Raw genomic sequence first — 15,441 nt, 5'->3', positions numbered from 1 at the left:
AAATTCAAAATCTTGGGGTTTAATTTCTTCCTAACAGCAGCTCTTCACCAAGAGAGACAGTGAATCTCATTAGTTCCATCATAAGATTCTCTCAAACCCGTTTTTTTTTTTCTTTTTAATGCTCTCTTTCTCTATGTAAACTCTCAGTAATTGTGATCTACCTCCCATCTCTCCCTTACCATTTCAGCCAGCTTTCTTCCTCAAATGCAAAATTATGTAGCTCCTCCCCATCTAAATTAGAGTTCAAACTCTAGAAAATGCTGTTCAAGGACACTCAGAATATGACTGCAATAATTATTTTTTAACCTTATTTCATTGTAGATAGTTTCTCCTGCATGTCTGCTTGTACCAAGAACATTCTATCAAGCCTGTTTTCATTTTGAATATGATTATATGCTGACATAAAGTAATAATATTTTAAATTATGTTTTATTTACTACTTAGGTATCTGAATACTAAAATGCATTTAATATTTCATAGTAAGCCACACTAAGTTAATTATTCATTTAGAAAGAAGCAATGTCAAGGTTAAAACAAAATCAACTAATAATCAGTTTTCTTTACAAAAATCAAATTAGATTTACTAGAAAACAATAGTCACCTCAACTAGTATATACTGGTCATCATATGATGATACTATCTTATGTGTAATTTTATGTAAATAAAGCTTTACAAATCTTTTCCCATTCTCATAAAATTTATATTAAAATACTATGTTTCTATATAACTAGCTTAGCCAGATTTTAGTATTTAGTTTTTCACTAATTACATCAAAAAATGTAAATTTCACACTAAGTATCTTAGATAGCTTGTTTTTAAAAGTCCTTACAAAAAAATCTATTAAACCATTCATTGAGTCAAATATATTAAATAAATAATGCTTACTGTTTTAATTGCTATGTTTTTGAAACCATTAAAAGCTAAAGTAAATCTTCAAGAAATCTGGCATTTCAATATGATCTTAAATAAATTTAGTTTTTTATTTTAATGTGAATAAGTCATCACTATTTTCCTTTGTCACCTATTTGAATGATAATACACTAAATGAATGCATGAATTATGCCATTAGTCCTTGATTTTAAATAATGAGTAAATGATAAACATTTAGGACTACATGTTCTAGAATGGAATGCCATAAATTTATTTAAGATTAGATGCAAATACATTAGCCTTTCATAGTACCTAGTATAATATTTTAATTTTTCTACTTTTTAGCAAATTCCCTAAGGAACTTTTGGAAGCTGTAAAATGATTAAGCTTCAAGAAACCATTAAACCCTTTTACAAGAAGCAAAGGAAGAATTCAAATAACAAAACTCTTATTATCTGGTATGATAACTATCAGAAACTACTCTTCATCTCCTACCTGTTTAATAGTAAACCTACCCGGTATTTAAATAGAAGTCCTCTTTGTGGACAGCCAGGCAGATAACTTCACTGATGTTAATGGTGCCATTAGGTGTGGTAGACTTATCATTTTCATAGTAACTCAAGAAGCCTCCTTCCAAAACACACCACTTTTTATTTGTCTCTAGGAATTTAAATGATAAATTGAGTTATGCCATAATCCTAGTTTTTATAAAACACATGGTTTAAATAACAATTGGATTCAAATACATTTACTGATTTCCTATTTTGTGTAAAGAGTATGCTAGTGCTGCATGGGATATACAGTTGTCACTTTCTCTGCTCTCAGAAAATTTACAATCTAGTAACAAGGAATGTACAAGACAAAAATAACTGTGACATTGATGACCAGAAAAGCAGACAGATCCATAAAGAGATTGCTGCAAACAACTCGGAAACAGCAAGGACTGATGTCTACACAGAGTATTCAGAGGAAAAAATGCAGTGTAAAAAGTAAGGCTGTGGTTCATGTTAGGTAGGTATGCAAAAGAATAAAGGAGCCATAACCTGCAGTACCTTGGTTAGGGAATTTAAAAATCAAATTGTAAGGGGTCTTCACATTATGGCCTGCAGGCCAAATCCACACCATCACATGTTTTTAAAAAATAAAGTTTTATTAAAATACAGCCACATCTACTCACTTATAGATTGTCTGTGGCTGTTTTCCCACTACAAGGGCAGAGCTGAGTTGCAGCAAAGATCATCTGGCTTGCAAAGCTTAAATAATTTACTATCTGATTCTTTTCAGAGAAGTTTGCTGAGCTTTGATTGTGGCTCATGGTGTGCCACTGAAATGGTTTCAGCACAGGAATGTGATCAGAGATAAATGTTACACACTCTGCTTACTGCAGAATACAGATTTATGAAGGTGAGGCCAGAGGCAGGGGACCAGTTAGGACACTGTCAACAGAAGTCTAGGTGAGAAATGAAGACAGCCAAACGTAGGGCAGTCGTAGTAGGGATGGGGGGAAAGGGTTGAAAGGAGGGAGATGGAGAAGAGAAGAGGGAGAGAGAAAAGTATGCATGTCTCTGTGTGGTTTAAGGAGATAAAACATATAATGTTAAACTCAGGGAATAAGGAAGAGCTCATAAATGGTCATACCATTAGTTTTAGCTTCGATTACAAGGTTGGCCATAAGGTCCACTTTTATTTAAAAGAAAATAAAGTACAAACAGTTTTAGTGAGTGCAGTGAGTTTTCTTTTAGACTGACTGGGAGATATCTGTTGGAAATCAAAGTCAAGACACCTATGAGACAGATCACTATAGATTTGCATCTTGGAGCAAGGAACGGGCTCAACAACTTGAAAGTCTTTAGAGTACAAGCAGCAGTTGTAAATTTAAACCAACCAAGGATAAAATCTCAGGAAACTAAATTATAAGCAGCAGTAGGAGGGGACAAAAAGCAATGAAGCAAATGAGAAGAGACAGTGTAAAAAACAGAAAGGCTCAAAGCTTTCCAAAAAGGAATGATTACCACTATTAAGTATAGCAAAGAAATCTAATAAAAGATGGGCTGAAAACGGTATCTGTTGGTATTCCTTGTAAGAAGGCAACTGCCTAGTTTACTTAGTGTCTTATGAAAGAAGCCAAGTTGGGAAGAAATGAAACCAGTCAGGATAGATCAACAGCCTAGGCCGTTAATAAAAAAGAATATCATAAACTCAAATGAAGGCACGAGATATGGTAAGGCAAATGGCAGACCATCCAAAAATGTTTCCCAAGCTGAATGGAAGATGAATGCTTTCTTTCTCAAAAAGGCAAGAGAATAAAGAGAAGAACTGGAAAGACAGATCTTGAGCTAAGAAGATTATTTAACTAAAATGGTACTCCACCCAGCTAGCCCAATTTCTCCAAGACTGGGCTTAGGCACAATCTCTCTTGGGACTCGTCTCCAAACTTTTATTGTCATCAGGCTGAATTAAGTATCCTTCTGTGGCATCCTTAGCACCATGCAGCCCCTGAGAAGGTGGAACTGGAAGTCAAAGACTCTGGATTCTAACAAAGCCTTCATCACTAACTGGGTACTCCTGAAATACAACTTCACCGTTCTCTCAGGTTCCTAATCTTCAAAATGAGGATAAGAAAACCATCGAACTCATAGGATTGCTGTGGTGATCAAAGGATGCAATAAATGTGAAGCATGTAGAAGTGACTTTATAGGTGGCTGTTTAAACATATACTGACAATTTAAAATAGTATTTTTAAATATAACTGCAATTTGAACAATGTAGCAAATTAAATGTGTTTATACAGAAATGCTATAAGCTATTTGATAACGAGGAATGTTTTTTTTCCTATTCTCAAGAATCACCACACTGTAGGGGCACCTGGGTGGCTTAGTCAGTTAAGCATCTGACTCTTGATTTCAGCTCAGGTCATGATCTCCCAGTTGATGAGATCGAGCCCCGCATGGGGCTCTGCACTAACAGCATGGAACCTGCTTGGGATTCTCTCTCTCTCTCTCTCTCTCTCTCTCTCTCTCTCTCTCTCCCCCTCTCCCCCTCTCCCTCTCTCTCTCTGGCCCTCCCCTGCTCATGCTCACTCTCTCTCTCAAAATAAACAAAACAAAATTTAAAAAAAGAATCATCACACTGCATAGCCTAGAGAAAGTTTGTTAAAATTATTATTTTCATAAACTGGAAAGTAAAGTTATTAGTTATGGAGATGATTCAGATGAGGTTGCTAACTCTGTATTAAAATAAATACAAAAATAAGCAATGTGTTAAAGAGCCAACAGGAAAATCATAAATGGAATTACTTTTAAGCATAGCCGGATGGGTCCATGTATGTATCTCCATTCCCACCCAATACCACAACAGAATGACAGCGAAGAGACAGTACAAACTCAAAAGGACAAAGAACCAAAGAGATCCACAGTACATAGCAAATGACTGACTTGTCTCAGAGGCAAAAGCTGGTACCTTCAGACATGCAGAGGAAGTTAACAGGCAGCAAGTAATGTTCCACAAAGTTCCGTAAATTACGGGAGAGGCTAATACCTAAGGAAGTGTAGGATGAGAAGTAGATCTGAAACAAGTTTATTATATAAAGGGCGTAAAATCCATTCATTTTCTCCCCTGTGCTAAAGCAGCTAAGCAACAAGGCCTCCTCACTCATGTGGAAGTTGGGTCCTTTACTCTGGAGAAACTGGACCAGACAGATTCTAACCTGGGGGCCTCTAGGCATTGTCTTGAGGCAGAGATAAGGTACCATCTGGAAAAAAAAAATTGGTTATGTGTCATTCTACAGACTCCTAGTTATCTGCCCACATTTTCATACAAAATGTTGAAACCAGTGATAACCAATACCCCAATCCCAACATTCCCAGCAAGAGACTCATGGAGTCTTCTCACACCTGATCCCAAACATGTAAAAGAAACCTTCCAACATAAAAGACAGAGACCGAAATCAAAATATTAAATTTTTAAAACTATAAACATCAGACTGTCAAGGAAAGATAGTATAGCTTTAAAACAAGTACAGCATGTTCTAAAAAGAAAAAATAAGAACACAAAAAGTTTTGATAATTAAAAATAGAATCACGAATTTTAATTTTTTTAAATAAAAAAAGAGAGAAAGCTTAGAAAGAAACTTTCCCCAAACAAGAGGGAGAAAAAACATAGTACAAGATGATGGAGCTGGAAGATCCTAATATTACTTCCAAAAAAAGAGAAAAAGATCAGAGGAAAAGAATTTATCAACGACAAAGAATGTCCAAGAATGAAAAAACAAGGAACAAATATCTGTTTTCCATTGAAACCATTTTATCTTTCCTTTGGTACAATAAAAGTTAGAAAAAAAAAAAAGTTGCTTATAAAGATCACCAATTAGCATGCTGCAACCAGATTAGGTTAAAACCAAACTAAAAAAACAGACCCGTGTGAATTTGTGGCCAACTCAAAAGGCATGGTTCCCTAACTGGCAATTCTCAGCAATCTCAACAGTCTGAAAGCAGAAGCAAGAAAAATAGATGGAAAACACTGGCCAAGCTATTCTCTAATAAGAGAAACAAGCAATTCTAGAGGGTAGCAAGAATGAGTCTGAAATCACACAGGGATCCAAATAAAGGTGGAAGAGAGCTGATGAACCAGAACTGGAAATGGTTCAGGGCTGACCAACAAGAATAACGGAGGGTCAAAGAACTACATACAGAAGACCTGACTACAAAAATGTCACCATGGAACACACTTTAAAGGTACAGAATGAGCCAAATTCTGCTAATGCATCAACTATGAGAATTTCATTTGTGAAAGTAAATTGTACAGGTTAACAGAATATCTAAGACAATGCAGCCATGAATGTAAATAATGGTCCATACACATGAAGCAATATTGGTATAAACAAAACTTAAGCTAAGGATGATTGTTATTGACCACTAAAATGGTAAAGGGGGGAGGAGAAGTTTTTAAGTGCTATAACCAAATTGAGTAACATAATAATGGAAGTCAGAAACTACTTCCTAAAGACTGTATATGCTTTATCTCTTTTAGTTCTGAAAGTAAAATTTTGGGTCCTTTTTTTTAAAAAAAAGGGGGGCAAGGCTTATTGGCTAGAGTGGAGTCTAATGGAAGATAGTGGGGCTGGAAAGAAAGTATCATTTTGGAAATGGGTCTATCCAGGCTCATTCTACTGCTACTGAATTCTAAAAATTATGTGCAAATATAAAGTATTTATTATTTCACTCTTCTAGTGGGTTTTACATTATTATACATTCTAAAGTACCCATGTCACTCCTTGTTTACTTCTCAACTGAAACTTAAACAATGAAAATATAAATAAATCCAAGAGTTCAAATGAAAGGGATGAACACCAACCAAATATAGTGATTTTATATAATCTGTCTTTGCATTGCCAAAATTGGTTATTAAGCTTCATCACTCCCTCTTAACTCCCACTTTAAAGAACTTAAACAATGAGCTTTGCTCATTGAGCAAAAAACCCATTAGTCATCCTATATATCTCCTAGTGAAAGACACTAGCATGACAATTAAATGCTGAAAGATATTATTTTCTATAGGCTTTAGTGATGTAATTCAAAGTCTGTAGTTTGCCAAATGACTCTCTGAATAAGTGAGGTAAAATATTAAATTTGAACGTTTTTAAAAAAGAAATGCTAGCAGGGTATCTGGGTGGCTCTGTCGATTAAGTGTCTGACTCTGGATTTCGTCTTAGGTCATGATCTAATGGTTTGTGAGTTCAATCACCATGTCTGGCTCTGTACTGACAGTGTGTAGCCTGCTTAACATTCTCTCTCTCTCTCTCTCTCTCTCTCTCTCTCTGCCCCTCCCGTTTATGCTCTCTCTCTCAAAATAAATAAATTAAAAAAAAGAATTCTAGGAAGAAAAAAATATTTGAAATTTTCAGTCTCTGGGAGTTAAAACTAATTATATTTTAATTATCATCTCACTACCCCATTTCTGGACTCTAGAGATTGTACAAACTCTTAAACTATAGTTATTGCCAAGAATCAAATTATATAAGCAACCCCTAATGTTGCATTTCAAATATACATTAGATCTACAGACATTAAAGCTACTAAATAAGGTTTATACACATGGCTGTAATGAATAAAATCTGTAGATCAGATAATTTCCAGATTTTGATCACTATAGCATGGTTATTTCAGGGCATGTCTTTCTTTTTAAGAAATAACATTGAGATACTTAGGGATACAAGGGCATAATGTCTGCACCTACTTTTAAGTAACTCTAAACATATGCATACACACACATACACATGTATGTACATATATACATGCATACACAGAAAGAAAAATGACAAAGTAAGACATTAATATTTGGGAAGTCTGGGCAAAGGGTATATGAGAACTCTTTGTACCATGCTTGTAACTTTTCTAAGTTGGAAATTATGTTAACATAACTAAAAATAAAAAGTTAAAAGAAAATAGTTATCATCCTCCTCTTTAAATTTCCCTTTATCATATGTAGAGTGGGGAGAGGAGTAGAAGAAAGAAGATAATGTGTTTAGTCTCAAAAACCATCACAAGGAGAAACACTTAAAAGGTGGAAATCCTGAGAGCTTGAGATCACTGTATTCTGAGATACTGCCAAATGAAAAGTTGAATCATGACTGGAAGAAGAAAACAGCATAAAGAATTTCTTCACGGGCACCAGAAAGGAATGCTCACAGACACCAATCGAGGCCTCTTGGAAGGGGATATACTGAGTTTTCAGGAGCCTCGGATCCTGAGTCACAGTGTGTATTCTGCAGAGTTGTATGAAAATCATGATAGGCCATAATTGTTAAATGAATATTGATGGCAGATTTCTAAAATACACGACAAGGAAAAGTCAAAGTACTAATCAACTGGAGTTATAACTTCAAAACAATGCACTCCGATGATGAGAATAATCTTCATGAAGAATAACGCAAAACCATGCACATTTACTGAGTACGCAGATAATTACTGGCACAGATTAGGAATCTCGCCCCCTGTCCTCATACAGTTTGCAATCCAATCTAAGGGGAAATGTGGTTAGAATAAGAACTATGGTTGGGGGGTTCCCTTTAGGGATTAGAAGCATTCATGGAGGAAGCCACCCTCAGACTAGAATGATAAAAAATTTCACAAAAAAACAGCTTTTGAAATTGTTATTCATGACTAAAAAGACAGGTTTCTAAAGTAGTCAAAAATACATTTGGAGGTACAATCAATCACTCCATAACTCTGGGAAAGAACACTATGAGAAAAGTCAAGGGAAGGGGAAACTTCCAAAAATCTATTTGGCCAGAGAACCGGATTACACGTGAAGTTAGCAAATGGAAAGACGAAGACAGACACAGCAGAGACAGCAGAGGCCAGGCCCCAGCAGTCTCACAGTACAGGTGTTCAGGACTTTGCTCCTTTCTCAGCACACAAGTGGGAGTCATTGGAAGGTCTTAAACAAGAAGTGCCAAATTCACGATGCATAAAATAAATGTAAATGCAGAGTCTAATTATGTAAATTCTAATGGGAAAGAAACGACAGATCCTTTAAAAAGGTGAGTGTGAACTCATTTTAAGTTAGAAATATGGACTTGAGGGGATTTCTATAGGATTATCATCACTATAATTCTTGATTTGTCTTTTTAAGTGGAAATGGGCCAGAGGTCAGACAAGGCAGGCACAGATGTTACCTTTGAGGATTTATAATAACAAAGCTGTGATAGGAAATCTTTGCATTCTTACTCATTTGGGAAGCAATGAAAAGCTCACGTTGCTTTGCACCTGTCTGCTTAGCCCAATTCAGATATGCTCTCCTAACTCTGACTTTGAGAATACCCTCTCTGCTACAAAAGAAGTCTTACTGTTAACCAGTTAACCAGATGATGTCCACGAGAAATAAAATTGGGGCCACAGAGAGGGTGACTCAAGATACAAGCTGTTTGACAAAAGCTGGTGTGTATGGTAGTTGGACTGGCTGGAGAGGTTGCTCATTCCGTTCAATGTTCATATTCAGAACAGGGAAGAAAAACATGATTGGAATTTACTCAAACACACATAAAGGGGCTCCAGAGGTGACCTACTGAAACACTACTGTGAAGCAATGTGAATACTGTGGTTGGGTACACTGGCTGTCGGCTGCCACCTGCAGAATATGTATAAACTCCAATGCTACCTGGAAATCAGAAGCAGCTGTGTATACAGACAGCCCCCTGTTGCTGCTTCTGCTGTTCCTCACCCTATCATCATATGTGCCATGCACTCTGCTGCACATTTTATTTCCATTAACTCGCTGAACCCTCAGAAAACCCCTATTAGGTTAGTTCTATTACACATCCCTTCCTGTCCACAGGCACAAAACGGTTACCTGACTTTGCCAAGATCACACAAGTACTTAGCATCAGAGCTGAGAGCAGAACTCAGGCAGCCAGGCTCTGGGAACCTACTTTACATACTGCTTCTCTGTGCCTGTTATACATGTGAAGCATGTAAGCCCATTTTTTTTTTTTTTAATTTTTTTTTCAACGTTTTTTTTTTATTTATTTTTGGGACAGAGAGAGACAGAGCATGAACGGGGGAGGGGCAGAGAGAGAGGGAGACACAGAATCGGAAATAGGAAACAGGCTCCAGGCTCCAGGCTCCGAGCCATCAGCCCAGAGCCTGACGCGGGGCTCGAACTCATGGACCACGAGATCGTGACCTGGCTGAAGTCGGACGCTTAACCAACTGCGCCACCCAGGCGCCCCGAGTAAGCCCATTTTTAAAACATACTGGAGAGAGGAGAGGTCATGGCTTGGAATACATATATGCAGAGTAATTCTAAGATAGTTAAAACAAAACTATTATTTTTTGAAACCATGAAGCTGGTTCCTGATGAAGAATTTCGTAAAATGATGGTATTCAGCATTCACTGAAAATAGGAATACACACTAGGAATTCTTTTCATTTAAAATAAATGTGTTTTAGCCTTGAAGAAACATTGTTAGACTATACAAGCCAGGCATTATAGAACAAAAGATCCTCAAAATTCCTCAATGCTAATATATGAAATTAAATATAAACAGATGATATAGAGTTTCTAGTAAACCATATCAACCACTCGCTTTTTAAAAAATCAAACACTGTGTCAACAAATGACAGTAATACACCAAGGGGGAAAAATACAGTTGAGAGGAGAAAACACAAAACAAAACCAGGATGCTACTGTTCAGCTCTATACTTAGGTTTAATATGAGCTATCAATCTTTCTTTTCATGAACACTAAATTGAGAAGAGAAAAAAAAAAAAAGAAAAAGAAAACTACAGATCAGTCTTCATAACCTGAGACTAGAAGAACTTCGAATCCTGAAAACCTGAACTGACAATTTGAAGTCCCTCGTAACTCTCCGAAGGACTGCATGCATTTTATCCTGTTTTCTTCCTGTTTAATCATGCTGCTCTATGGCTGTCCTGACAAGCACTGGCAGAGGGGTGCAGTCCAGATGCTTGCCAGCCAGGGCCAAAGGTGACAAACACACTTTCATCTCCAAATCTTTCCAAATAATTCATTTTTTCCCCATAAAGATGGTTCCCAATAGGAGTAACACCACTGCAGCATCTTGAGAGAGCAAAGAAGGAAAAAAAAAAAAAAAACACAAAACAAATGGAACTTTGTTTCTTGATAGTTCCATATTTTCTTCATTTTTAAAAATTTTTTCCAACGTTTATTTATTTTTGAGACAGAGAGAGACAGAGCCTGAATGGGGGAGGGTCAGAGAGAGAGAGGGAGACACAGAATCCGAAACAGGCTCCAGGCTCTGAGCTGTCAGCACAGAGCCCGACGCGGGGCTTGAACCCACGGACCATGAGATCATGACCTGAGCCGAAGTCAGACGCTTAACCAACTGAGCCACCCAGGCGCCCCTTTCTTCATTTTTAAGTAGACACTTACTGAAAAAAATGTTTTGTGTCAGTAATTATATATATAAAATATATGGAGTCTGGCTGACATACAACGTTATATGAGTTGCAGTTGTACAACATACCTCTCAGGTACACAACAGTGATTTGACAATTCTATACGTTATGCATGCTTACTGTGATAAGCACGTTGCCATCTGTCACTATTTGTCAACATTATTATATCACTATGTTCCCGATGCTGTACTTTTCATCCCCATGACTTAATTATTTCATAACTGGAAATCTGTACCTCTTAATCCCCTTCACCATTTTGCCCCTCCTCTCCAACCTCCTCCCCTCTGGTAACCACTAATTTGTTCTCTATATTTATGATTGTGTTTCTGGGGGTTTTTTCTTCGTTTATTTGTTCATTTGTTTTGCTTTTTAGATTACACATGTAAGTGAATTTATATATAGTATTTGATTTGACTTATTTCACTTAGCACAATAACCTCCAGGTCCATCCATATTGTCCCAAATGCCAAGATACCATTCTCTTTTATAGCTGAGTAATAATCCATTGTATGTGTGTGTGTGTGTGTATGTATGTATGTATGTATGTGTATGTATGTGTATATATATATATATATATATATATATATACACCACATCACCTTTATCTATTCTTCTATGGATAGACATTTATGTTGCTTTCGTAATTTGGCTATTGTAAATAATGCTGCATATATCTTTTTGAATTACTGTTTTCGCTACCAGGTCATATGGTACTTCTATTTTTAATTTTTTGAGGAATCGCCATCCTGTGTTTCACAGTGGCTTCACTGATTTATATCCCTACCGGCAGCACATGAGGGTTGTCCACATCCTTGCCAACATCTATGTCTTGTCTTTTAGATCCTAACCACACTGACAGGTGTAAGATGGTTTGGAGATGCACTTCCCTAATGATTAGTGATGTTCAGCATCTTTTCGTATGTCTGTTGACCAGCAATTATATATTTTAGGCACAAGTCAAAGACAAAATATTAACAAGTCTCTTGCACTTTTACACTGGTAATAACTTGATTAGAGAAAGGGACATTTATTCAATATGTATTTACATGTGACTACTATGTGTTGACACTATTTCAGGCACCAAAGATTTGATAAGCTTGAATAAGCCAGCAAATGCCAATGCCCCAATGAGTTCTCACTCCAGAGAGTGGGAGAAACAAATCCATAAAGGAGGGATCATCTTCATGCCATAGATGCTATGATGGAAGCAAGCAGCACCCTATGAAAGGAAAGAGCTGCCAGCGACAGCATTCTCTAGTAGCACTAAACTGTTGCCTGAAAAATGAGAAAAAGCCAGACTGGGGGAAGTGACCTCCTTGAAAATGAACAGCAACTACAGAAGTCCAGAAGGTCAGAAAAGAACATTACGTGTTGTAGAAACAGAGGACAACCGTGTGGCCAGGCATGTGAGTGTAGGGAGGAGCGATATGAGATGAAGCAGGGAAGGGACAGGAAGGTCTTTTAGGTCATAATAAGGAATAGGGCTATATTCTGGAATGGGAAGCTGCTAAATATATTCAAACAATGAAAATATAAGACCTGTGAATTGACAAATCATAAAAATTATCATTAAATCTGCTTTTGTAGAATAATTTGGAAGGAAACTAGGGTAGTTATTGGGAGACAAGTAAGGGAGGCATTGCAACCCAGAGTACATGATGGGCCAACTGATTCAAGATCTATTTTGAGTTTGAAATGATAGAACTTGCTGACAAACTGGATGGAAAAAATGAAGATCATCGAAGAGTGCATTACCAGGAGATTATTCTTCAATAAAATAGTATCTGTTGTGCTACACAGCCAAAGTACAAAAGCTTAATTTCATAGTTCTTAAAACAGGATGTTCCAAAGTGAGAAAACATCCCTAATTAAATTACATATACAAAGAATGCACCAGTTTCTAAATCCATAGTCAATTTAAAAGATAAAAGGAAAGAATGATTTAGTCACAAATTTAAAATATTAATTTATTCCTCAAGTGATTAAGAAAAGCAATCTATTTCAAGGAAATATTAAAACAAACCATTAAGTCTATAAATATTATAAGCTCAATGGTTTTTATTTTGTATTTTATTTTTGCCAAAAAAATAAATGAAAGCTTATTTTTAACTGCTGAGTGCTTATGATACACTGAAGTTTTAGAAAGAAAATCTCATGTTTCAATTTCCCTATTTCATCTTTTTATAAGTGATTGAAGGGTGGATATAAGGTGTCCCACTATTCAGAAGAAATAGTCTAGAATATCTGTAAATTTATTTACAAGTACATTAACTGCCTACTATCTGATTATTTTAATAATTACTACAGTCAATTCATAGATTATTCAGGTACTCCCCTCCCCATTTCTGACCAACTTCTGACTACGTAAGGGTAAATACTAAAGAGCACTAGAAAATGAAAAAATCTCTATAAAATCTTCATTTATTATTGGTTATATTGAGTAAGCGGAGATATTTAAAAATCAATTGCTGAAGGAACCAAAAACATCTAAATTCAAAATGTCACCAGCCATCACACTTGGACCAGGTCAAAGCATTACAATAACAATTATAACATAAATCAGATGTAAAATTCTGTTTCATGCTGAGCATCTCCATTTTTCATTATGAAGATTACAGTCAATGTACATAAAGTCCCTAAAGCAATGCTTTACACATAGTACCTGCTCACTAAAGGATAGCTACTGTTTTCTGGAAAATCTAATAAAAAAATATAATTCTACTTAGGGATATCATTTCTTTGGACATAAAGCATTTATACTGAAATAATCACTTTAAATGCACAAGAATCAGGATTAACACCCTAAACTGAGTTTTTTATCCTATTGTTCCTTTGATAGAGTAGTACAGCTGGATTATACCACCTAGGGAATTAATACTAGGCTCCTGAGCCTCTAAACACCCAACACCAATTGGCCTGTACAGCTTAATCTCTCTTAAATTCTCTTTGTTCCAGTAAGACAGATCTCATTACATTTTTCTGCCTACATTTCTCAAATTAGTTCATATGTATTCAACAATGAGCATGAGACCTGTGTCTTTTTCATTTTTGTAATTCCTAATGCTTAGCACATGCTTGACACAGGAGCTGGATGCAGAGATGGATAAATGCCCACATGACTGCTCTGATAATTCCCCAAACCTACAATAGGCTGTTAAATTAAATTACTTCCAATCATTTTTTGAAACCATGCTTAAGCTTGATTCTACTTATACATGCATACACTTATAATCAGAACTGAACTACTTCATATCACTTAGTATGCCGATAGAATAGGTACTGAAAGCTTGTCAGTTCTGCCTATGTGTTGAGATTTATCTACCTAATCTCACCAGTTAGGGTGTCTGTCCCCAAGGAAAATGGCTGAGTTTCACATTTCTTTGGAATAACCCTTAAATCCTGAAACAGAGTTAGCTGGCCCTCAAGTAGACATCAGTGAATTCTGTTGAGAATTCACACAGCATTCCAACCCAGTGGTAAATCCCTGCTGCTGAGCATGAAATACTATCTGTGCCTTGAAGCATTTAGAAACCCTCAAAAAAAGACTTCTCTATTGCAAGATCAAATATAACATCTTAAGGGGAAAAAATCATAATTTAAACATAATTGTTTTGATAATTAAAGTTTTACAGATAACAAAATCTAAAAGCAGCAGCAAAGATACCTTCAAGCAGTTTTTTCTCTGTAGAAAGTTTAGAAACAGCGGCAGAAGCCTGATACAAAAAGTCACAGAGGAACATGGATTGGGAAGGCTCTTGACCTAATCCACCTTCAGAGTGAATGTCATGTTGAGGGAAATCTGGAAAAATTACAGAAATTATACATGTGAAATCTAAAATGTACATAATTTATTTCCCTTTGCCTATGAATATATAGGTGAGTCTTGAGCTAGAAGAAAAGTTACTTCAAATTCACTACAGAATAAATATACAGAGATATTTTACTTTGCACAGAATTTGCAAATAAGCAGTTATATTTATTATTCACATATGGAAATTAAATTTGGTGACAACAATTACATGGCATTAACTATTTTAATTTTTAATTTGTAAGATTAAAGAAATATACGAGATTTACTTCCTAAACATTTTCCTTGAAATGAAACAAATATGGTCCTCAACATCCCCCATCTTTTTAACAATCACACTTGTCTTCATTCTGATGGTTCTTCTTATTTGAGAAATAAACAGATTTGTGCTTCGGTCATTTCAGGGATACGTGAGAAGAGACCAGGCTAATGCAGGGACAGGGACTAACCTGAGAATTTGTTATGGTAGAGAAACTCCATCTGCAGGCTCTGCCCCGCCTTCTTGGCCAGCAGATAGGGGGTGCTATGCACAGGGTCTCCAGTTGCACACATGACATCGGCTCCACTGAAGAGCAAAGCCATTGTTTCCAAAACATCTGGTTTCACTACAGCAGCACACAGAGCCTGGTCGTTAAAAGAAAAAAAGACCTATTAAGGGAAGAAAACACAATTCTAGCTACTAAAATGAGTGTAAGCCTACCAAACCATTTATAAGATGAACTTCGTATTCCTTTTTTAACCAGGAAAACTAACAATAAGTATGCCCTGAATTAAGCAATAGGCTCAAAAGGCCTTTGTATGAATGTAAATTACAACCTAAGACCT

General features: G+C 36.2%; 1 protein-coding gene across 5 annotated transcripts in view; it reads right to left on the bottom strand.

Moving 5' to 3' along the window:
• ARAP2 (ArfGAP with RhoGAP domain, ankyrin repeat and PH domain 2) overlaps positions 1-15,441 on the bottom strand; it is a 216,222-nt gene that overhangs the window by 95,812 nt on the left and 104,969 nt on the right. For all 5 annotated transcript variants that reach the window (XM_053217473.1, XM_053217470.1, XM_053217471.1 and 2 more), the window contains 3 exons: positions 15,066-15,240; positions 14,473-14,607; positions 1,386-1,530 (listed from right to left, as the gene is read on the bottom strand). In XM_053217473.1, coding sequence (XP_053073448.1) covers positions 1,386-1,530; positions 14,473-14,607; positions 15,066-15,240 — 455 coding nt within the window. The remainder of the gene's footprint in view (positions 1-1,385; positions 1,531-14,472; positions 14,608-15,065; positions 15,241-15,441) is intronic.

This window comes from Acinonyx jubatus, chromosome B1 (genome assembly GCF_027475565.1).
Source record: "Acinonyx jubatus isolate Ajub_Pintada_27869175 chromosome B1, VMU_Ajub_asm_v1.0, whole genome shotgun sequence".
Classification (NCBI taxonomy): Eukaryota; Metazoa; Chordata; class Mammalia; order Carnivora; family Felidae; genus Acinonyx; species Acinonyx jubatus.
Note: the sequence above shows the minus strand (reverse complement) of the source record. Positions and strands in the feature narration are given on the sequence as shown.